The 24019-nt window shown below is 56.7% G+C and overlaps 4 protein-coding genes and 1 long non-coding RNA gene across 6 annotated transcripts in view; 1 reads left to right on the plus strand and 4 right to left on the minus strand.

Annotated features, from left to right (window-relative positions):
• The window catches only part of LOC119124221, a 51950-nt gene extending 39304 nt beyond the window's left edge, over positions 1–12646 (minus strand). For both annotated transcript variants that reach the window (XR_005098217.1, XR_005098218.1), the window contains exon 1: positions 12467–12646. This is a non-coding gene — a long non-coding RNA (uncharacterized LOC119124221). The remainder of the gene's footprint in view (positions 1–12466) is intronic.
• LOC119124170 (potassium voltage-gated channel subfamily D member 2-like) lies at positions 32–24017 on the plus strand. The gene is given in 9 exon segments (XM_037253862.1): positions 32–514; positions 748–1880; positions 6970–7132; positions 7319–7417; positions 8129–8201; positions 8204–8229; positions 10246–10487; positions 11085–11495; positions 23912–24017. Coding segments are annotated over 8 exon segments (1989 nt in total). The 5' UTR covers positions 32–436; the 3' UTR covers positions 11260–11495; positions 23912–24017.
• LOC119123887 lies at positions 12963–14849 on the minus strand. Its single transcript, XM_037253270.1, is given in 5 exon segments — positions 12963–13130; positions 13198–13530; positions 13670–14050; positions 14052–14123; positions 14204–14849. Coding segments are annotated over 5 exon segments (1233 nt in total). The 5' UTR covers positions 14483–14849.
• Positions 15278–17229, minus strand: LOC119124199 (opsin-VA-like). The gene is made up of 4 exons (XM_037253918.1): positions 16822–17229; positions 16399–16727; positions 16065–16310; positions 15278–15952 (listed from the first exon to the last, which is right to left on the minus strand). The coding sequence occupies exons 1-4, from the start codon at positions 17147–17149 to the stop codon at positions 15794–15796; spliced, it is 1062 nt and encodes a 353-aa protein (XP_037109813.1). The 5' UTR covers positions 17150–17229; the 3' UTR covers positions 15278–15793.
• Positions 17382–22143, minus strand: nt5dc3 (5'-nucleotidase domain containing 3). Its single transcript, XM_037253872.1, is given in 16 exon segments — positions 17382–17772; positions 17840–17904; positions 18006–18146; positions 18217–18303; positions 18404–18485; positions 18603–18704; positions 18775–18877; positions 18949–19009; positions 19963–20100; positions 20184–20274; positions 20516–20571; positions 20632–20669; positions 20672–20705; positions 21058–21242; positions 21791–22063; positions 22125–22143. Coding segments are annotated over 15 exon segments (1632 nt in total). The 5' UTR covers positions 22026–22063; positions 22125–22143; the 3' UTR covers positions 17382–17558.
• Positions 24018–24019: the final 2 nt, after the last annotated feature.

Raw genomic sequence — 24019 nt, forward strand, 5'->3', positions numbered from 1 at the left:
GCTGTGAGTGTCCCCTCTCGCCCCTCCCCCCTGGCGATGACAACACAATGATGAGTTCCCCTGGCTGTGAAGCAGCAGAGGAATTTGTGGGTGCGGATTGGACCGCTCGCTCCCTCTCTCCGCCTCGCTCTCTTTCTCTCGCCGCTCGCTTGCCGGCGAGAGAAAGAGACGAGAGGAGGAGAGGAGAGAAGAGGAGAAGGGGGAGGGTGCTCTTGCGCTAGACGCCAACAAACGGGACTTTGTCCAGGAGGAGCCGCCACCATAGACGCGGGGGGAAGCCCCTCGGCTCGCGGATGCTCGGAGAGGGACGTCGAAAGCCAGTGCTGAGAGAGAGAGGGAGAGAGAGGCTGCCAGCCCGGCCCGGCCCGGACGCTTTCTTGAACTTGTTGATGCGGCGCGGTGGTGCCGTGGCCGCTTTGTTTGGCAAGTGAGATGGATGGGAGGCGATACGGCGAGTAGTCTCCTGCATTCCAGACCCCGCAGAGGCGCTTTGAGGAGCAGCCTACCCTCAGAGGTGAGCGAGCGAGGGATGCGAGTGAGGGATGCGCGAGGAGCAGCAGCAGCAGCATTCGTCTTCTTTTGGGCTTGCGCCAATGCAGACGCGCCGGCTAATGGCTTTGCCGCAAAGGATCGGAGCGCGTGTCGTCTCGTCACGCTGTGGCCGCACTGCGATAACCTGCCGCGTGTGCGTGCGTGCGCGCGCTCCTGCTTGTCACCCCCCTCCTAACCTCCTCGATTGTCCCCCAGGTGAGCATGGCAGCAGGCGTGGCGGCGTGGCTCCCGTTCGCCCGTGCGGCGGCCATCGGTTGGATGCCGGTGGCCAGCACCCCCATGCCGGCGCCCCCGGCCGACAAGCGCGGCGGCGGCGGCAAAGCCCAGGACGGGCTGCTGATCCTCAACGTGAGCGGCAGCCGCTTCCAGACGTGGCGGACCACGCTGGAGCGCTACCCGGACACGCTGCTGGGCAGCAGCGAGAAGGACTTCTTCTTCCACGAGGAGAGCGGCGAGTACTTTTTCGACCGCGACCCGGACATCTTCCGCCACATCCTCAACTTCTACCGCACGGGCAAGCTGCACTACCCGCGCCAGGAGTGCATCTCGGCCTACGACGAGGAGCTGGCCTTCTTCGGGATCATCCCGGAGATCATCGGGGACTGCTGCTACGAGGAGTACAAGGACCGGCGGCGCGAGAACGCCGAGCGGCTGCAGGACGACGAGGAGATGGACGCCGCCGGCGCCGAGGCGGCGCCCGTCAACCTGACGGCCCGGGAGTACCTGTGGCGCGCCTTTGAGAACCCGCACACCAGCACGCTGGCGCTGGTCTTCTACTACGTGACGGGCTTCTTCATCGCCGTCTCGGTCATGGCCAACGTGGCCGAGACGGTGCCGTGCGGCGCGCCGGCCGAGCGCGCCCGCGAGGTGTCGTGCGGCGACCGCTACGCGCTGGCCTTTTTTTGCCTGGACACGGCCTGCGTCATGATCTTCACCGTCGAGTACCTGCTGCGGCTGATGGCCGCTCCCAGCCGCTTCAAGTTCATGAAGAGCGTGATGAGCGTCATCGACGTGGTGGCCATCATGCCCTACTACATCGGCCTGGTCATGACCGACAACGACCAGGTGAGCGGCGCCTTCGTCACGCTGCGCGTCTTCCGGGTCTTCCGGATTTTCAAGTTCTCGCGCCACTCGGCCGGCCTGCGCATCCTGGGCTACACGTTGAAGAGCTGCGCCTCCGAGCTGGGCTTCCTGCTCTTCTCGCTCACCATGGCCATCATCATCTTCGCCACCGTCATGTTCTACGCCGAGAAGGGCTCCGCCGCCAGCAAGTTCACCAGCATCCCTGCCGCCTTCTGGTACACCATCGTCACCATGACCACGCTGGGGTAGGTCGCCGGCTATGGCTCTTCCGGCGGCTGGTCGCTAAAACGGATTCGTCTCCAAACGGATCTTTGGGGACGGCCGCCTCCCTCCCTCCCTCCCTCCCTCCCTCCTTCTTTCTTATCGCCGCCGTGCATGCTGATTAGCGGCCCAGATTAGATCGAGTATATCTCATTTGAACAATCTTAAATTGGCAGATTACCCCAAACTTGAAATTGCAAGTCTTAACTGCGTTTCGAGCGGGCCGCGCCGTTTTGAGCGCATCCGACGCAGCCGTCTTTGCATTCGAGTCGCCGCATCTGTGGTTTACAAGCGATTGAATGTGAGAGCAGCTGCCAAAAGAGCGCAACTCACAAGGGAGCTGCGGTGGCTGAGGAGAACGGGCTGAGGCCCGGCGACGTGGACCGACACAACCACCCACCCAACCCCCCCCCCCCCTTTGTCGGAACGCTCCACGGCGCGGCCCTTTCCACCACCATGCCCGTCCGAGCCGCGTCAGCGTTGCGATTGGCCAATTCCTGCTTTGTAGTTCAGCTCAATGTCACAAAAAATTCACAAATTCGCCAACGGGATCCCGAGCGCTTACATATTCCTCAAGTACGTTTCTCAACGCTCGTGGCAAAAGTCAAGATTCTACGCCAACCAGACACCGGCAGAGGCCTCGCCTCGCCTCGCCTCGCCTGGGCACAGCGCTTGAGTTCAGTGCCAAATCTCGCCTCAGTTTCCATCAATGCGTTTGTAGGTTCCAAAAGAAAAAAAGCCGGCCATTCCATTTCCGCGGAGGATTTTGCGGCAATCAGATTAGCATGCGACGGGCCCGCGGGACTCAGTTCTTGAAATAAGAGCAAAATGTACACACACACACACACACACACACACACACACACACACACATCAATTGTGGCAGGAAAGGCGCGCGAGTGGTTGGCCTCTGCGGCCGACGCGGTTGCGGCAACGGAGCGGAGCTCTGTGCCCGCCGCAGGATGTCACAATGGCAAACACCCAACTAGAATTCACCAGGCCTCCTCAAAACCTTTCCATTGTCTCCGTGGGGGGAGGGGCCGGGGATTGGGTTTCCTCTGGCGCGTGGGACAGCAAAGCGAGACATCTCGATAGATGCGTGGACACGCACAGCATATGTTGAAGGTAAAGCAGTGTGACTGAACTCTCTGCTAATTGCCCATGTGGACTGCGACACCTGCGACACTTTTCTCGCCGCTTTCAAAGTCGTGTCGGAAGCCCTCGCGACGGCGTGTCCAATGTGCCGAGCGGTTGCGATGACCGACACGTGCAAAAAAAGAAGAACGCGGCGGCTCGGAGCCCCGCCCACTCGCGCCCGTGACGTCATTTGCAGGATGACGCCTCCCGGCCGCCTGACGCACGGCACGGCAGCTGTTTGCCGCTCGGCTGATGCGAATAGCCTCATCGACTGGAATTCTCCCCTCTCGCAGTTGTCACGGGCAAAGCGTCTTCATCTTTGGGGAGCTGCAGAGATATACGTACATCTGGCAAGCTCGCTGGTGACGTCGCCCAGTGCCAAAAGTCGCCCGCTGCCAAATTTGCCAGGAGCATCCGTTTGGCGCTCGCCGGCGGCGGCGGCGGCGTACTCGAAGCGCCTGTTGGGCAGACTGGCGCTGATGTGCGAGGGCACCAAACTTTGACGACTATTTGAACGAAGGGAAGCCGAACCGTGGGACTTGCTGACGTCCGGTCTTGGAGAAAACCAACACGGCTTCTCTTTTGGAGGAGAAAGATTACACATTGGTGGAGTGTGACAGGAGGAGCGGGAAGGAAGGAAGGAGAGAGGGAAAAAAAAAAAAAAAAGCCTCTCACAGCGTCAGAGGGAGGCGTTGAATTTGATTCCTCCGAGCTCCATGTATAAATATCTCCTTGTGTTGTCTGATGTCCCACAAAGCAATTGCTGAGCGAAAAAAATGAAAAGGAGCTTAAATATAGCAAAGCCCCCCGGGATAGCGGCAGCGAGGGAGGGAGGGGGGGCGTGATAGTGTGATTAAAAGCAGCGAGCTTCATTGTTAACGGCGAGGCGCCGCCCGGCGTCAGGAGGCCTGTGGCAGACAGTCAAGCCGCCGCCCACTGATCGATTGCCAATTGTCATCACCACCTTTGGCTCCTCCCGCCCGTGGCCCAGACTTATTATTTTTGCGTCATGTTTTGAAATGAAACGGAAAGGGGAACCACGAACTATTAGAAGAGGGCCATTGAGGTTCCAGAAAGGCCCGCACGGTCAGTCACATGACACAAGGGCAGCATCGCTGCTAGCGCCTTTTTAGCCGCATTTGCAAGATTCCAGCAGCTGAGCTGAGTGTCTGATTTCAAGCGGCTGATTTGTAGCGGCTGCTCAGAGAGAGATTGCAGATGAAAGTTAATCTGGCGCCGCCGAGCACTAATCTGCTGCCAGGGCGATGAGGGGCCGCTTCCCTTTTGATGACGCCGCGCCTTTATCCCTCCCTCCCTCCCTCCCTCCCGCTTGCGCGTCACCTGATGGCACGGGAAAGGCGACGGGGCAGACGCCCGTTTCCGTCCAACTTGGGTTAGCGGCCAATCTCGTTAGGGTTAGGGTCGTTAGGTTCACGAGCGCACTTAGCAACCTTGTCGGCGGCAGGCTGACGATTTGTCAAAAGTGCCCTTTGGCCAGTCTTCCTTTCTGGAAGCCTCCCAGAAAGCACAGGCGCTCTCGCGGCCGTGCAGCCGGATCATTAGCATCATGGCTCGCACACATCGGAGGCTGGCGATTTGGTTTTACGGTGGCGTTGTTTTCCGAGCAGCGGCATTCAAGCCTTTGTCAAGAAAGCGCCACGACGCCAATTACGAAGGGATCAGATTGTGGAATGCGAGCATTTTTTCTTGGATCTTTGTTGATCTTGGGCATCTGGCAAACAGCACAGACAGAGCGCGCTCTTGTCATTTGGACTTCATTTTGACCAGAACGGCCGCTTCGAGCCTTGTCTCTCTCTCAAAGTTGTCCGACCGGATAGCCGTTTACGGCTCAGCTCGGGTTCCGCCGCCACACCGACGGCACCCGAGCCTCTTATTTCCCCATGACGCTGTGCCGTGCCGCTCGGCTTCTGCCAGCCAGCCAGCCAGCCAGCCAGCCCTCGCTTATCTATCGCCTGCGGTGAAAATCCAGCGGGCTAATCCCAGCCCCCGCATCCTTACGATGACTATCGGAGGGACGGCTCAGAGCCGAGTCCTAATCCCATCAGTCTTTGGTGGCGCTGTTTGGGATGCGTCAGCATGATGCGCAGGGACCGGGTCAGGCCTTGCGTTCATTTTGGCCAATGACGCCCGGTGCACGTGCCGAGCGCTGAGGCAGAGACCGGCGGCGTATATCATCCAAAAGAAAACAAAACAAAACGGGAACTCTGCCGAGGCTGCTCGGACAGGACGAGATGCAATTAGGTTGCTGCGTGTTTTGGAGACGGGCGGTCTTGCCGCTTCTCCAAGGAGATGCGGCCGCCGCCGTTTTTCTTTTCACAATTGCCGGACAGCCAGCTGGCCGTCCGTCCCGGCGGCTGAAGAATTGAATTCTATCTGAAGCCCGAGCATGCCCAATGACGTATCTGTACTGTCATACAGATGGCTCTGGCTTTTTTTTTTTCCTTTCCCTCCCCTCTCGCTTCCCACTAACCAGATGGCGGTCTGATTCTCGACACGGGCTGGAAGACAATCCAGCACCAAGATTGCTTTTGTACAAAGGGGAAATTGCTTCAAGTACACCACATGCGGTGGCCCCCGGTGGCTCGGGGTGTCGCCCGCCGCTAATGGGACCCGGTCGAGTAAAAGGGAAAACGGCAGGCCGTCGTTTTTTTTGTCCCCAATCAAAAGCACGTTTCCCTGGTGACGGCAAACGAGCCACCTCCCTCGCCAACTCACTGGCTTTGGAGCTGTCCCTCCATCTGGACTCTGCTGCCGTCACGTTCCGTCTTGGGCCATTGGTCACCGTTCAGCTTTTTCTCTCACCCTCTCCCAATCTCCCTGGTGAGATCACACTTTGCATCTGCGATTGTTTGCAGGCTAGCTAGCGCTTCATACCAAGGACGAAAAGGACGAAAAGGACAAAAAGGGCGCGTGCGCTCACTCCAATGGCAAACGGAAGGGGAAAAAGAAATGCGTTCGTCATTCGGACTCGAGTTGAAATATCAGAGGATTCCCGCTCGCCGCCTTCTTGCCCCAAAATGACGATTGGCTACTTTGGGGGAAAAGCCCGGGCAGATGACGGATGGGAACGGATACTGGCTCGCGGCCTCGCTTTCCGCCCGCCGCGATAAGCGGCATCCGGCCATCCGTCACCTGGACCGCCACCTCGAGCTCCGACGCGCCTTTAATCCGTTTCTGCCCGCCGGCGCCCTGCTGAAGGGGGCGGAAATGCATGGCGATGCGAAGCTCGGCTCTCGCCTCTTACGAACAATCCATCACCGCGAGTGCCTCTCTCCGGCGAGCCATTTCTTTTTTTTTTTTGGGAGCGCACCGCGAGAGCCGCCTGGCCTGGCCTGGCCTGGCCGATATGATGAGGGGAACGAATGACGTCTTCCGCCGTTAGCCACATCTGGCAAACGGGCCTCGGCTGGGACAAAGGTCAAACGTGTCCCACTTGCAAATAGAGAGGGGCCTCTGCGGGGCTTTTTTTGGCAACAAAAACGACATGAAGGAATCTGCCATGCCAGCCGGCGCGTACCAAAGGAGCGCAACGTGACGACGGCACGCCGGAAGGAGGCCGTCTTCACACGAGTCCTATTTTTTGCTCGCCCGCTTCAGGTTCTTTCAAGTAATCCTGGGTCACTGCGACTATTTTCAGGCGAACAAAAAATAACATGAAACACACACACACAAAAAAAAGGCTATTTCAAGGAGACATATTTTCCTTTTCAGAAAAGCTTTCTGACATTGACAAAATACACACTTGAAGTGTCAAATGGCTGCGTTTTGGGGGGCTTTCGTTGCCGTGACGACTTCACTGGGTAGCGGTCCGAACCAGAACAGAGACGGGCTCAGAGGCGGGCTCAGAGACGGGCGCGGAAATGTTTTGCCCGGTTGGTGATGGCTCTTTTGTTTGACCCGCCCACCCGCCCGCAGGTACGGCGACATGGTGCCCAAAACCATCGTGGGGAAGGTGTTTGGCTCCATCTGCTCGCTGAGCGGGGTGCTGGTCATCGCCTTGCCCGTGCCCGTCATCGTGTCCAACTTCAGCCGCATCTACCACCAGAGCCAGAGGGCCGAGAAGCGACGGGCCCAGAGGGTACGAAAGCGCAGCGCCCGCCGTCTTGCGATGGGGGGGTTGAGCGGGGGACCCCCGTCACCCCCCCCAGGGGCCAGAACGCCAGCAAAAGCAATGTTTGTATTTTGCTAAGACACGAGGCGGAGGATGCCCTGGCTAAATTGCGACACGGCGAAGGCTAAAACCGAGGTCTGTTTGTTCAAACAGAAAACTCGCCTCGCTAGAATCCGCGCGACGAAGATTCGGGGCACTAATGCCTATATGCGCTACAAACAAAACGGGCTCCTGATCCACTCACTGGAGGAGGTAACAGTGGGGGTCCGCGGGGGAGGGGCTTGTGTCATCCCAGCGCTTCCATGCATCGCACCTCTCCACATGCTGTCCATGTAACTCCTTCCTCGCCGCCTTGTGGCGAAGAGTAGCCGTGACATGAGCCGGCTCTGCATGTCCGCCCAACAGCGTTTGGAGGGGGAGAGGGAAGGAACAAAAAACTAAACAAAAAGCGTAGCACGGAGCTTCCGGGATAGCGGGTGGCCTCCGGGTGGCCTCCGGGTGGCCTCCGGGTGGCCTCCGGGCGGCCTCCGGGCGGCTCAGCCCGCCCGCCAACTCCTCAAAACTCTGTTTTTGTGCTTCCGAGAACGTAAGCGCAGACTAACACCTTCCATCCCAGAGCTTCATCCAATGTGCACTGTGGTGGTGGTGCCGCTTTCCGGTTCTGTGCCGTGTTTGCTGCGGTGTTTTCCATCTGTGTGCTCGAGCGTGCCGCCGCCGTTGTCGTCGTTGCACTCGATGGTCCCCTTTGGGTCCGACAAAAAAAACGGTTGTGTTTTGTCATGCATCTCCGGAACATCCTCATGCTCGCCGGGTCGCAGGAGATTGGCTGCCATTGCTCAGGATGGGCCTTTGTGAGATAGCTAGCTAGCCGTTGCCTGTCGCTCGCGGCATCAAACCGTGGAGGTCCCAGCCTCCGACTGACATGCTCCGTGTCTCGGTTCTTCCGCCGGTGTGCGTCACAAGGCCTCCAAGGAGGCCGGACAAGCCCTGGTGGGGAAGTCTTCCTCTGGACCGCCCTTTGAGAGCCAACACCATCACTGCTGCACTGCCTGGAGAAGACCACGGTAAGGTCCCGCCTAAAATCCTTTCGCAACTGTCCTGTGCATCACGCAAGCATTCAGTTGAGAAAAATAAATTCAATCATTTTAAAATGAAATTGAAAAAAGATTTTTTTCTTTTTTAATCAAAACACGGACGAAACGGACGGGGCAAAACGGCGGCCACTGCGTGCTGCCTGCCTGCCTGCCTGCCTGCCTGCGAGGCTGCCTACCTGCGAGGCTGCCTGCCTGCGAGGCTGCCTGCCTGCGAGGCTGCCTGCCTGCGAGGCTGCCTGCCTGCGAGGCTGCCTGCCTGCGAGGCTGCGTGCTGCCTGCGAGGCTGCGTGGCGCCTGCGTGGCTGCCTGCGTGGCTGCCTGCGAGGCTGCGTGCTGCCTGCGATGCTGCGTGCTGCCGCGGCTGCGTGGGCTGCCTGCGCACGAGGCTGCGTGGCTGCCTGCGTGCTGCGTGCTGCCTGCGAGGCTGCGTGGCTGCCTGCGAGGCTGCGTGCTGCCTGCCTGCCTGCCTGCCTGCCTGCGTGGCTGCCTGCCTGCCTGCCTGCCTGCCTGCGTGGCTGCCTGCCTGCCTGCCTGCCTGCCTGCGAGGCTGCCTGCCTGCGAGGCCTGCCTGCCTGCGAGCTGCCTGCCTGCGAGGCTGCCTGCCTGCGGGCTGCCTGCCTGCGAGCTGCCTGCCTCGAGGCTGCCTTCTGCGAGGCTGCCTGCCGGCGATGCTGCCTGCCTGCGAGGCTGCCTGCTTGCCTGCTTGCCTGCGTCGAACAAATAGAACCAAAAAGGAGTTTTTTCATCCGTGCGCTAAAATGCCGAGTCGATTCATAGGCGGCAGGATTTAAAATAGCCGCAAATGGGGGATATGCCATGAGAACACGGCTCCAGCCGGCCAGAAACATTCTTGCCGCAAACAAGCGGCACGCCATGCATCATTCACAAGCTTAAGAGGCTTTTAAATGCGACTACGCCGCGCAAATTTGACAACGGCGGCTCGTGCGAACCAGGCCCGGCTGGCTGCCGCTAAATCGCCGCTCTGGCTTATTAATATGCTGCGGCTTCAAGCGGGAAGGCGGGATTTGAACGGCCGCAATTCCACTCATGTCATGTGGACACACAAGCACAAATGCACTATCAGCGTACGTATATATAGATATATAGATCTATAGATATAGAGAGCGAGCGAGAGCGAGAGAGAGAGAGAGAGAGAAAAAAAGGAGACGCTATACTATCCGGCCATTTGCGTTCATCACCCAAAACACGGGTTTCCGACCCAAAAGGGGAGAAAACAAGCTTTCTGTCATGAGAAACGTGGCAACTTGGACGCTAAAACCTTGCTGCTTCTGCGATGCCACAAATGATGAAATGACAAAGCCAATCCAAGCAAGAATCTTTTCTGGCATATGCGTCAAGTCTTAAGTTCCCCAGAAAAAAAAAAAACAATCACAGTCTTCCAGCACCTAATCTGAAAAATGACGTACAGCGTTATCACTCGCTGCGGCTGCTCACTTCACAACATAGCAAAGCTATGACAACACATTTTGACGCTAGCTACCTAGCTTTTTCAACTGCAACGCGTAACATTAAGAAGGTTAGCCGACGTGGCCCGGACGGCGGCGCGTCGTCGCCTGCCGCCAGAAGCCCGCTGGCGAGCGAGCCTGACCTTCAAGTCGTGCTCATTTGTCCCAGGCCCGCCAACGTTTGCGCAGATGGCCCTCCATCTGGCCCCGCCGTCATTGGCTTTCCGACGATCGGACGAGCTGGCGTTGGACGCCGCTCCGTCAGCGACCTCAACCGTGTTGCTTGCCGTCTTTTTTCTGATTCTTCTCTATTTTGCGCTTCTTTGTCAAAATGGGCCTGTTACGTTCCAAAGCGGGGTTGTTGTTTTTTTTCCCCCTCGGTAGGAAGCGGTTCCGACGAGTCGGGTTCGGCCAAGTTGTCGGTCAAGCAATTGCGATTCTAAAATGTTGGAGCAATGTGCAGAGAAGGACGAAAAGCCACAAGTCACATACTGTGCGCTGCGCGTTCCTTTCCCCGCAGAACCACGAGTTTGTGGACGAGCAGACGTTCCAGGCCAACTGTACTGAGATCTCGGTGATGAAAAAGTCGGGCTCCCGCGAGTCCTCGCTGTCGTCGTCGCCGGCGGCGGCGGCGGCAGCGGCGCACGGCCTGGGCTCGTGCTGCTCGCGGCGCCACAGGAAGAAGAACAGCTTCGGCCTGCCGAGCGCAAAGAACCAGGAGTTGAGCACCATCCAGATCCCGGAGAGGCCCGCCGCTAACAGGTAGCTGAGACTGTTGGCCACTGCACTGCACTGCACTGCACTGCATTATTCACACAATCACCTGGACACATTTTTGCGGCCCTTCACTATTACACCACCGGGGGCGCCATCATAATAGCTTCTCAGTGAGCTGCAGAGGATTCCAAAACACAAGACGTGCCTGCCAGTCACTTTCAACTGGGATGGGCTCGAAAGCTCCGAGCTGTCGCTTTGGTCGCTCGCAAATCCACTTTTTTCACGCGACAGTGACGTGTCGCCTGCGCAACGTGCCACAGACGCAAATAAATCTGGCGTATGCGGAATTGCATTCCGACCACAGCCATGGCGGCAGATAGAAGAAAATGACGCGCCGGGGCGGTGCGAGCCGGATAAGCGCCTCGGCAGAAGGGCTCGCCCATCCGTCGCCGACTCTTCATTGGAAACGCTCGTCTCTGCTCCCGTTACAGCCGAAGAGGCTCGAACGAGGCCCGCTTCACGGACGGGGCTTAGCGCGCTCAAGTCGCATCTTGAACACACGCAAACGGCACGCCGGCATTGTCTCGGCACCGCTTTTGCCGCTTGCGCCCGCTAACTTGCGCTGCTCTGGTCTGCTCGCAGCCGCTCCAGCCTCAACGCCAAAGCGGACGAGACGGCGCCCCTGAAATGCGAGCAGGCTTACGTCAGCCCCTGCATGGTGGGCCTGGCCGCGCCGCTGGCGACCGACGCCGACGGCTCGTCCGGCGCCGCCTCGCCGTACTCGCACAGCAACATTGTGCGAGTGTCGGCCTTGTAGACGCCCCCCTCCGCCCCACCCCACCCCCAAGGAGACGGGACCAGCGAGCACGACCCTGCCGGAGGGATTCGGAGACCATTTGTTGCCGAGCGATGATCTCATCTGATGTCAAACTCTCCCTGCCCTGCATGGTTTTGGAAAAGAGTCGACCCGGACGACGGGAGCCGGACACGACCAGCACATCAGCAAGCACAGCGCCGTGGTGGAGGGAGCGAGGGAGGGAGGGAGCGAGGGAGGTTGGGAACACAACCTAACAAAGACTTGATGACAAAGCACAGCACTTGGTCCTTTTTTGATTCGCCAGTCCGGCAACGTCCAAGTTTTCCTTGTTTTTGGTTTCCCGGTTGCGCTCCGACTCGCCACGGACCGACGGGACATTCTGACAGGATGAAAGCGTGAGCGTGTGAGCACAGTAAGCATCCCGTCACCTTGGCAACCAATCGTCAGTTGCTTTTCACCTTCCGCCACTCTTGTAAATTCACTCAACGAATGACAAACTTTGCTGACGTCTTTATTTGGGGAGGGGCAAAAAGGAAAAAAAAAACTTGAGCCTCATCGATCTACTGGGAATTGTCGTGAGATCCCCCAAGCAAGACTGACTTCCATTTCACTGTGTTCAAGGCCCATTTTGTACATTTTTCATGTTGTAAATATGTCCAGGACTTGACCGATGTGGAGGTTGGGTCCTCTTATTTGTAGATTCGGTTTGCTTTGGACAACGGCGGGTGGGCGGGGTGGGCGGGCGGGCGGGTTGGGCGGACGAGCGCTCTCTTTCTGTCTCTTTCTTGACTGCTTGGATTCACGATGGATTTGCATGCTGTCATTGCACAATTGGGTTCTATTAAAGTTTGTCTCTGCTTCCTGGAGATGTTTTCTCTCTCTCACAGGAAACAACCTGCCTGCCTGCCAGCCTGCCAGCCAGCCTGCCAGCCAGACTGCCTCTTCTGACGCCAACGTTTTGCTTTGCGACACTTTTTGTTTGCTTTGAATGAAATACAAGACTTGTCATGGAGTAACTATACAGCCCCCCCCCCCCTCCTCCCCCGAACCCCAAACGGACATCATTTGAAATGTGAATATTTGTAAATAAAACGCAAAGTCTTTTTCCAAACACAATGCAAACAAATGAAGGCGGCGGCACTCACGTGCACTCGCTCACGTGCACTCACTCACTCACTCGCTCGCTCACTCACTCACATGCACTCACCCGGCTCGTGATGTCCGATGGGCTGGCTCCGTTGCTACTGCACAAATCCAAAATGCAACCTCATTCTTTTCGCTCATTCTAGGCCCAAAATCGAGCAAAGCAAATCCACAGGTGGGCGAGCGTGTCAAATTAATTAGTCCACGCGGCTCGGCTCGCTTGCGCACAAGGAGGAAATGGGCGGAGTTTCTCACTCGTCGGTTCCTCCGCAGCCCGTTGGCATTGCATTGCGTCAAACTAGTCCAAAAGCACGACTGGGCTCGGCTCATCTTCCGCCTCTGGCGTGGTACTTTTGATTTAAAGGCGGCGGCCGCTGCTCCAAAATCTGCTTTAGAAAAACACCAACCTAAGTTGCCTCATCTTCTGCACACAACACTGTAAAACAAGAGCAACTCGCATATTGAATTCAATTGTTTATTTCAAAGTGATGCACAATGGCTCAATTGACTTGTAAAATGACTCTTCAAGAAGACTTATGACGGAATGACGACGTGAACAATTAGAATCCAGCGCCCGCCGCCACAGACCAGGACGTCATCTTGCTTTTCAGCCGATAGAACTCGGTGCGGAAGTGAGGGTTGACCGCGGCGTAGGTTATCGGGTTGCTCAGTGATGTCATGCAGGCGATGGACACGCACAGGATCTCCACTTCCTGCTTGGTGGCATCCTGGAACGCAGAACAGCAAGAATGACGTCAGAAGGAAGGAAGGAAGAGGGGTGGGCGGCCTGGTGACCTGTGTGTTCCTGTTGCCGTGTCGCATGCAGTTGATGAGTACGGTGGTGACGAGCGGCGTCCAGAAGAGGATGTGAAGGTGAGGATGATGTAACCTGCCCGTATGGCCATCTTGCTCTCCTTCCTCTTGACGTTTCTCTCCCTGCTGGCGGTGGGCGGCATCATGCAGACGGCGCCTTGTATGTTGGCCGCCACTACGTGAAGGCTCGTCGCCGGCTCTTGGGTCGGGCTCTTTTCGGCGGGCGCCTGGTCTCCGTGAAACGGCTCCGCCGCGGCCCCCTCTTTCCGGCCGGATGGAGCTCCGGGATCGTCGGCGCTCGACCCGCTCTCCTTTCTGACGCAACGATGAGAAAGACGCTACGTTCGTTTCGGAACATTCTCACGTGGATACTGTCCGAACCCCGACCCAGTCCCTCCCCATTTGGACACAGGCGCAGTCAGTCTGCCAAAAGGTTCATTTTTGCAAGAGTGACCCTGACGCACCTTGTCGGCGCCGGATCGGCCTCAGCTCGGCGCGGCTCCTCGCGTCCGGCCTCTCCCGCTTTGTCATTCTGGCAGACGGGGAAGACGCCCTTGTCGAATATCCTGCGATTGTGCGCGCGGACGAGGACCAAGATACGGGCGTAGAAGCAGACGATGACGCCGAAGCAGGCCGCCCACATTGGGAACAGGGCGTAAATCCCAAAGGTGTCGTAGGACGACGGCGGCGAACCGTCGCACCTGGCGTGCACGGGCGAGTCCTTAGCGTAGGTCAGGCACAAGCAGGCCACCAGGGCGGCCGACAGCCACGTCAGCGGCACCGACGCCCGGATCTGCCGCCGTCTCTCGCCCACTTCGAAGGGTCGCGCCACGGCCCCGGTACCGCTCGGCCCCGATGCAGGCCAACGTGGAGAGCTGCGCGCAGCAGCCGAAGGAGAAGGAGGCCACCTGGGCCGGGAGCGAGAGGGGACCGATTGACGGACGGCTCGGTAGACGGGAGGAGGAGGACAAAAGCGGCGGCGGCCCACCTGGACATCGCACAGCCCGCGGCCGGCGTCCCGGAGCAGCAGGACGGCCAGGAGCGCCGGACAGTCGCAGACGCGTCGCAGGACGTCGGCGGCCGCAAGGTTGAGCACCAGGGCGTTGGTCCACGTGCGCAGGCTCTTGCGCTTGCACACGGCCAGGATCACCCAGGCGTTGGCCGCCAGCCCTGCCGTCGCCGTGCTGGCCAGGATCAAGCAGTTGGCCGCCAGAAAGGCGGCTCGCGTGCCGCCACAGGCGCTGCAGTTCCCGGCCGCGCTCGGCATGACTTTGACGTGTTAAGCGGCCGGGCAGGGTTGGACAAAAGGGGCCGCCCCTTTTCGCCATCGCCCCCGAGAGCGTCGCCGGGCCGCGTGGGACTCGGCGGCCTCGGCATCAATTAAACCCGCGGGAGGCAGGGAGGGAACGGAAAAAACAAAAGCCACCGCTGCTAATTGACAACAATTGTGAGGCAGGGCGGGGCGGGGCGGGGCGGGGAGGGGAGGGCCAGGGCGCTGTGCGTGCAAATTGGCTGCACACGGGCACTCGGAAGGACGGACGAGCGTGGACCAACACAAGTGAGGTATTTGGAACGACTTTCCCAATAAATGTCAGAGAAGCAGAGAGTCGTCATAAAGTCGGTTCCCCGACGACAAGTTTTCGTCATAAAGTCGGTTCCCCGACGACAAGTTTTCGTCATAAAGTCGGTTCCCCGACGACAAGTTTGCTGGATCCGACGGCGACCAGCCGGCCGGCCCTCCCATTTGGCCGTGAGAAGGCGAGAAGCCGGCCCAGATGGCGCTTGTTGAGGTAACCGAGGCGAAACTAATCCCTTTTGCCGAGAAAGCGCAAAATGCTCTTTGCTTCCCGACTCGACGGCAAATCCGGGATTAGATTGACAAAAAGGTATTGTTTCCTCCCGCCCTCAGCTGTCGTTGTCGTGGTCACGTGGCGTGGCCGCAGGTGGGCAGCTCCTTCGATTTCACACACATGTGCGTACGCATTAGAAAACGTCTATCCAACTACTATATTGGAATGCCTCGTACCAAAAGCCAAGGGAGCAAATAAACAAGTGCCAAGGAGAGCCATGCAAAGTCATTTATTTGCTCAAAGCACAAATCCAAAATAAGAACACTCACAAGACGAAGCAGCCAAACCATGCTAGTCACTAAGCCACGCACGGCCCTTAACGCCACCATGACACCTAATCCGAGCAGTTTGATTCTGTACATTCTCCGTTTTTATTGGGAATACAGAGCTATTTCTTTGGAAGCGATTCCGCTTGCAGAGCATTACGATCTTTGCAAAAGCCAGAATGGTTGCGACAAGTGCGCGCCGTGCCTAAACAAGTGGCCTGTCACGGACAAGACCAAGTGAGGAGAGCGACAGACGGCCGGCCCGTCTTGGACGGCTGGAGTGTGCGGCAGAAGGCCTGCCATCTCGCTTCCTTTGTCCTCCGCCTGCTCCTCAGCTGTCAGTCTGGCCCGTCCGTCCGTCCGTCCATCCATCCATCCGTCCATCCATCCATCCATCCATCCATCCATCCATCCATCCATCCATCCATACATCCATCCTCACGGCACAGACGCACGCACGCGTCACAGAGGCCGCACCTTGCCGTGCCTGCTGATCCCGCCGGAGAAGCCGGGCCGGCGCCTCCCATTGACGGGTCGCATGCCGACGCCAATTGCAGCGGCGGGCAACCCGCGGGGGATGTAGCGACCGCAGGACAGCATTTCCAGGGCGGCATCGCGAAACTGGCCGGACAAAGCAAACAAAAAAAAAACGTTCTGCGCGTGCCCGCTGCCACCGCGACCTGCCCGGCGAAAGAGAAACAAAGTGCTTGTGCAGCTGGCGGGCACCTCTGACCTGCTTGTTGGAGAGGAAGTAGATGACGGGGTTGTAGACGGGGCTGGTCTTGGCAAAGTACATGGGCATGGTGGCCAGCAGCGGGGGGATGCGCAGGCTCGGCCGCAGCACCACCGCCGTCGACAGGACGGTGTAGGGCAGCCAGCACGCAAAGAAGGCCACGATCATGGCCAGGACCATGGCGGCGGCGCGCCGCGTCTCCGGCCGCAAAGAATGCCCCACCTGCGGCTCCACGCTCCGGTTCAGCTGAGAGGAAGCACAACGCTGGTGTGGATGCTTTCGTCGGTCGGTCAATTGGTCGGTCGGCCGGCCGTCCGGCGGCTGCGGTCGCTACCTTGCGCAGAGAGCCCAGCACCTTGGCGTAGCAATAGACGATGACGGCCACCGGGAAGACGAAGCAGGTGAGCGTGTAGAGCAGGAGGTAGCTGTAGTTGCTCCACGACCTCTCCTCCCAGGCCAGCGAGCAGGACGTGCGCACGCCCTCGGGGCTGTAGCCGCTCCAGCCCAACAGCGGCGCCACGGCCCAGAATAGGCAGAAGAGCCAGACGCACAGGAGCCCCGTCACGCTGCGCCGCATGCTCAGCTCCCGCCCGGCGCCGGGCCGGCACACCACCTTGTAGCGCTCGTACGACAGCAGGGTCAGCGTGCACAGCGACACCAGGCCTGCGGAGAGCCCGCAAACATTTCAAAAAACAGAACCGTTGCCTGCTCGCTCGCTAACTGCTCAGATGGGATGACGTGTTGCCACCCCCCTCACCAAAGTAGTTGACGGCAAAGCCCTGGAAGACACAGGCGGCCCGCCCCATGAAGAAGGAGCCGTGGTAGTTGGTGACGGTGACCACCAGCGAGCCGCACAGGCCGATCATGAGGTCGGACACGGCCAGGCTGAGGACAAAGACGTTCATGGGGCGCAGCAGGCCGGGGCTCCTCAGCGACACGCCGATCACCAGGCCGTTGTTGAAGACGCTCAGCACCGTATTGATGAACATCAGGAAGGCCAGCACGCTGTAGCCCACGCGGGGAAAGACGGTGGCGGCGGGGGCAGGCGGCGCCTCCGGGCTCCGGGCCGTGTCGTTGGCGTCCATGGTGAGAGTGATGCGCCGGCGGCGCCGGGCGCCCTCGGCCCGCCCTCGGCCCGCCCTCGGCGCCTCCGTCCGCCCGCTTGATCTTATCGCTGGCTTATGATCCGCTGGGCGCAATATGACAGATTGAATCCTAACAGGATTCGGAGCTAAATGGATTGGCGGCCGTGACGCCCGTCGGAAGCGAATACTCCATTCCGACAGCAGAAAAGCCACTTTCACAAATGCGCCTTTGCAAAGACTTACTCACTTGTTTAATTCCACACCGGATGGACGACACTTTGCTTGCAATGAAGGAAAAGGCCAGAGTCAAAGAGGACACAGCAAGCACAATTAGCACCATACGCTCACGTTGGACTAAAGCAAACACCAGCCAGCGAGCAAGCCAGCGAGCAAGCCAGCGACAAAGCGGTCAGCAACTCTGCCCTCGGCCCAAGGGGGACTCGTGCTGCAGCGGCGTCCGGCGCGGGAAGAAGGTGTGCCCAAAGTCGTAGTTGAGCAGGCAGCTGATGGACGCCATGTAGATGTCGGCGAATCGCGAGAGCCGGCGCGAGAAGTACGTGGGGTTGTGGTACGTGCGGAAGAGACTCCCGAACTGACGGTTGAACATCTCCTTGGCGTGCGGCCTGCCGGAACATTCCAGTGGGAACGTTGCGGGCTTGGCAACCGGACAAAGGGGCGGGGCCGACTCACCTCATGGCTTCCCGCTCTCGTTTCCACTCCTCCACCACGGCCTGAGCGGCGGGATCCCCGTGGACCTGCGTGCGAGCGCCACAGCGTGAGCGCCACAGCGTGAGCGCCACAGCGTGAGCGCCACAGCATGGGATCTGACAGACGGCCGGCCAGTCGGTCGGCTGACCTGCATCTGCTGGATGAGGCCGGTGAGGGCCTGCATCCAGCTGACGGTGCGCACGTACACCTCGGTGTTCATGATCTTGATTTCCTTCCTCAGTTCGGGGATGATGGCGCCTGTCCTCCAGCCGTGCTTCAGGGTCAAATCCTGGCCGGGAAAGACCAAGCCAACGGTTGGTCTTTTTCGGGGGCTGGGCATGCGCCCAGGCGTGGCTTACCGCCAGGTCGCTGTAGATGTGGTCGCCAAAGTAGAGCACTTTGGAGCCTCTCCAGCCGGTCAGTCTCAAGAACTCGTAGAGGTTTCCCTTGAGGTGACGAGAAGGGGACGCATTTTGAAAACATTCTCTTCAGGGTGCGCCAGTCGGCCGGCCTGTTTGTAGATCTGCCCTTTTTTTTTTCCTTCACCTGTTTGTAGATCTGGCCTTTTTCCAACTTGTGAATTCGGTCCCACAGCAGGGCACCTCTGTCGGTGACCCGCCGGAAGGGCCTGCAAACATTTGAAGGACGGAGCCGCTCGCGTTTGTGCGCAGCCGCTCCGGCGCAGCCGCTCCGGCGCAGCCGCTCCGGCGCAGCCGCTCCGGCGCAGCCGCTCCGGCGCACTTACTTTCTCCTGTCGTTGAAGAAAGCCGGCTTGTCGGCCTGAACGATAACCACGTCAAACAGGTCCCGCCAGTCCCTCCCCACGATGTAGTTCATGCCTCGATCCCTGAGGAGAGCGACGCGGCCGTCCGTCACTTTTCGGGAGGGCTCGGCGGGCGGGCCGACGCGCAACTCACACAAAGTCAAAGGGGCTGTTGGTGATGAGGAACATCTTCTTGCCGTGTTCGTACAACTTCTTCACCACGGCGTGACTCTGCTCGCCGTAACAAATGTATTTCCCTGCGTAAACAGAGCTCTGTTGTCTTTTGGAACAACGTTTGACGCGCAACGAGAAACAAAAGGCCCGTTACCGACATCCGCCTCCACCGCTCGGTACATAATGCCCTTTACGTGAACATCTCTGATGGCCTCCTGCGAAGAGAAGGTGGGGGGGGAACACACATGCTGCGTTAACATTCGGCCGCAGCGGGAGCAACGCGCTTTGATCCGGAAGCTCGTGCCAAGACAAACGAGAACGGAGATGAAGAAAGGCTGCAAAAAAGGAGACGCGAGTCGGACGAGCAGCTCAAACGCCGCAGACGAGAAGAGGCCTTTGTTCTCCACCAAATGCTCATGGCTATTTCAAAATGTCACTTACCTTTTGCGGCCAGCACGCTTTGTTGTAACAAGTCCAATTTCCAGACAGTGTCCCCATTTTCAGCCCAATTTTGAGACCCAATGCTGCTCTCTGCTGGCCATAGCTATTTTTTTTTTTTTTAACTTTCCAACCTGATGACAATGGTAGCAAACGAGCCCAAGACGCTGCTGCGCTCCATCAAAACCAAAAGAAAGAAACCCAACAATTGTTGTGGCCGGCACTCACTCACTCACTCACTCACTCACTCACTCACTCACTCACTCACTCACTCACTCACTCACTCACTCACTCACTCACTCACTCACTCACTCACTCACTCCCGGTCTAGATTTCACTTGCTGACATTTGACAGTTGCTGCATGTACCCAGCTTCAGTGGAACAAAAGAAAAGGGCACACTGGCTTTTATATGCTTTGAGCATTTCAGCACTTTAGCCTGCGCTGTCAAAATGGTGACCTTGAAAAGTCACACAAACCTGGAATGACAGCAATCCATCAAAGATTGAATAAAGGAATGGCCGCCGCCACAGCCCGCTTCAGAGGACCAATGGCGTTACGTTCTCTTTCTGGAGCCAGCCGGCAGCCCGGATGTCCAAAGGAATGATTGCACGTTTATATTTAGACGCTGGTCTTAGCAAGCCGTCGGATGCTACGCACACACACGGGATGAATGGCAGCCACGCATTTTGCCCAAAGAGACGTGACATCGCGGCAGCAGAGTGTCTCACCTTGACGTCTTTGTACAGGTGCACGGGCTCGTAGTCGATGTTGTGCTTCATGAAGAAGTCGTTGACGCACGACAGCAGGCTCATCTCCGGCAGCGAGAAGATGTCCATGAACTGTTTCATGGAGTGGCCGTGCGAACTCTGCGGGACAGAGAAGAATGCCACCCAGGGTGGACGGACGCCACCCGGGACGGCGGGCGCATGGCGCCAGGGCCGACTCGCACCTTGCCGTAGAAGTCGCTCATGATGTCGAGAGGGATGTGGCAGCCGTCGTACATGGCGACGACTTCCTCGTCGGGCACGGCGTGAAGACCCCTGCACAGCCACATTTTGCATGACTTCCATGGAAATCACCTGCGCTTACGTAGCAAACACAACACAAGATAGACTGAGCGATGACCACGAAGCAAATGCAAAAACCGGACTCGTTCATTCATCACGATAAAAAAAAAAAAGGAAAAAATGAGCTTCCTTTTCTGGAACGTTGCTCTTGTCAAGTGTTGAGCAAGCCAGCGCAAATATTTGAGCGCCCTTTGGCCAGCTGAAGCTCAACTACCTGTACACGGTCCCCAGCTGGATGTAATGGAAGGCGTCGATCTTCATCAGCAGCGCCTGAAACCACAAGCTCAGGTCACTGTGGTCACACCCCGACAGACAACCTTCAGCTCTTACCTTCTGAACATCATAGTGAAGCCCCCTCACAGCAAATTGGGAATGTACTCATAATCCCGCAGACCCTCCGGATACTGAAAGAAAAGCACATTTCAAGCGTGCCGACAAATAGCCACAAACTACGGTGAAGCGACGTTGGCCCGTCGTGGCGCTGGCTGCATCGCTCAGCGGAGCCCCACCCACCCATTAGTCGACGGGCCCAAATGAGCTCTTTTCAAATTGCCGCAAATCAGCCCTTTTCTTCTTCTCCTTTTCAAAAGACAAAAATAATGACATTCAAAATAAAATCAAAAATCTGCCAGTATTTTTCTTTCTGTCGCAGACAAATAGGAAAACAAAATTCCGCTTTTCCGGAGCCAAGGCTTCTCGGTTCACCTGCCAATGCGGCCGGCGGGGTCGGACGTCCGTCCCTGTGCACTTACTTACCCTGTGCTTGCCGATGAGGATGTCCCGCGCTATGTTGAAGATGAGCGTGTGGAGGTGACGCGAGTAGAAGGCCAGCGTGTAGTCGTAGTCGAAGCCGTAGACCTCGATGTCTCGCAGGCACATCTCGTTGTTGGCAAAGATGGCGTCGGGGTCCACCGAGGCGGTGGAGACGGACGGCGTGACATCTGGCCACCGGAGGGAGAGAGAGAGAGAGAGAGAGAGATATGACAATGACGCTGGGGCTCATTGCTCTCATCAAGAATTCTCTTTTATTTGACCCAGATGCCACAAGATGGCAGAGCACTACTTTCGTCTCAATGGGTTAATAATAACCCTTCAACGTGGTTCCTTGGCACCCACCCTGGGGGAAAAAATAAATAATCGCACCTTGGCCCCTTATTTGATTTATACAAATAAAGGCCTCCCTCCAGTAAATTGCTCTCCCTCCCTCACTGCACCCTAACTCAGTACTTTAGCCCATCCGGCCACATTCTCACCACAGAGGGAATAATCGTGTTGTCGATTCCAAGTCAGCGTGATGAAGGCCGAGGAGGTCAAAGTAAGAGTCCTCCCTCACTGGGCATCTCTGCACCCTAACCCAGCTTTGCCCAGCCAGCCGGCCGACCACATTCTCACCACAGCGGGAATGAATAATCGTGTCGTCGACTCCAAGTAAGCGTGCTAAAGGCCGAGGAGGTCAAAGTAAGAGTCAACTTTGATTCAACGCTCCTACCTTCAGTGTCTTTTTTAGTTTGCTTGTAAACCGACCACAAGCTCTCCGCCGAGCTGCTGCACACCGACGCTGCGCTGTCGGTCCGTGTCGGGAGGGACTGACGGGAAAGCAGTCCACTGCGCCCGCTGGACACCGCGCGGAAATGGTGGTGGGAAGCCTTCAAGACATGACGACAGAGCAGGGTGGCCTTCCCCTGTGTCAGCAGACACGACAGGGGCGCCGACAAGGTCGCCATTGTTGTTGTTTCCAAGGAGGCAGCTCAGCTCAGCTCAGCTCAGCACAGCACAGTACGGTTGAGCGAGCGAGCGAGCGAGCGAGAGAGAGAGACAGACAGACAGACGCACGATCGCGGATGGCTCGACTGTCAAGCGCTTAAACGGTGTTGTGCTTGATTTGGTTCCCCCTGTTGTGCTTGATTTGGTTCCCCCGTGAGATTTTGTTCCCCCTGCCGCGGGAGCGCGCACGCCTTATTTGGAAAGCGAAAAACCGATGTCGTACGGCGTCAGCACTACGTTGTTTTCAATAAAAACATGAAGAACTCACGTTTGCGTCAGTCAATTTTAATTTTTATAAAGGATTATTCTCATTTGATGTCTTTAAATTCGTCCGCGTTGTGCCATTGAAGCGGGGTGCATTCAAAGACCAGTCGTACAGTCGGAACACTCATTCACTTCACCAAAAAGCAACAATATAATTAAGTGAGCTCTTTGCATAAACCTCGATGCAAAGAAACTCCTCTTTTTGGGTACAGGCTACAAGGAGTATATATTACAAAGGAGACTTTATACTTAATTGTGATCATCATTCATCCATCCATCCATCCATCCATTTTATTACTCAGGTATTTTCAAAGCAAATTAATATTGTTGCATTTATTGTCTTGAATTCAAACTTGTCACCAAAGCACCCATTTTACCCCACCTTGTAAGTGCGCACTTCGCCTGTTCAAAATTTCCACACAACCTGAAAAGACCCCCAGGAAGACAGAAAAAAAAAAACTGCTGGAGTCCAGCACTCACCGTTTTCAAAATAAGGGGGGGGGAACATATCCTCACGGGGCCGCTGTGAGGATTTGTTCCCCCCCCTGTAATTTGGCCTAGGAATGAGGGAACCTGTTCAAATTTGCCACACAACCTGAACAGACCCCCAGGAAGATAGAAAAAAAAGCCAGTCGATGTCCAGGACTCACCGTTCTCAAAATGGGAGGGGGGCACAAATTCTCACGGCTTGACATTTTTTATAGAGTTCCTGTTACAATTTTTATCCCCCCTCCCCACCATCTGTCACTTTGCTTGGGACAAAAGGAGCCTTCAGAACTGAAATCTCTTCTCAATTATTCATTCAAATCAATTCACTCAAATCATTCTCGTTATGAAAGATTTGATCACAAAACGTGTGTGGCTTTTTCTTAAATGAACACGTTTGACATTGCTATAGTGTCAATGTTTTGAATTTTTATTATATTGCGCTGTCATTTTAAAGCAAATCAATAAATGCAACAATATTAATTTGCTTTGAAGATACCTGAGTAATAAAATGGATGGATGGATGAATGATGATCACAATTAAGTATAAAGTCTCCTTTGTAATATATACTCCTTGTAGCCTGTACCCAAAAAGAGGAGTTTCTTTGCACTGAGGTTTATGCAAAGAGCTCACTTAATTATATTGTTGCTTTTTGGTGAAGTGAATGAGTGTTCCGACTGTACGACTGGTCTTTGAATGCACCCCGCTTCAATGGCACAACGCGGATGAATTTAAAGACATCAAATGAGAATAATCCTTTATAAAAATTAAAATTGACTGACGCAAACGTGAGTTCTTCATGTTTTTATTGAAAACAACGTAGTGCTGACGCCGTACGACATCGGTTTTTCGCTTTCCAAATAAAGCGTGCGCGCTCCCGCGGCAGGGGGAACAAAATCTCACGGGGGAACCAAATCAAGCTGGCAATCCAGCCATACATCAGAGTATTATTGTGGATCCGCAAAGGGTTGACGTGGAAATCCTTGAAAAAAGAAGAGGCGCCGTCAATGTTGATTAAAAAGGTTTTAATGTAACAATGGCTCAAAAGGCACATCAAATGCTGGCAAATAGTCATCACTGCGCACCACATGCGAGTGTGTGTGGTGAGTGAGTGAGTGAGTGTGAGTGGCTCACTTAAAGCAACTTTGTACACTCAGCAGGCCACTCCATTAGGTACGATCCAATGCCTTTAAAAAAAAAAAA

The sequence above is a fragment of the Syngnathus acus genome, chromosome 6, assembly GCF_901709675.1.
Source record: "Syngnathus acus chromosome 6, fSynAcu1.2, whole genome shotgun sequence".
Lineage (NCBI taxonomy): Eukaryota > Metazoa > Chordata > Actinopteri > Syngnathiformes > Syngnathidae > Syngnathus > Syngnathus acus.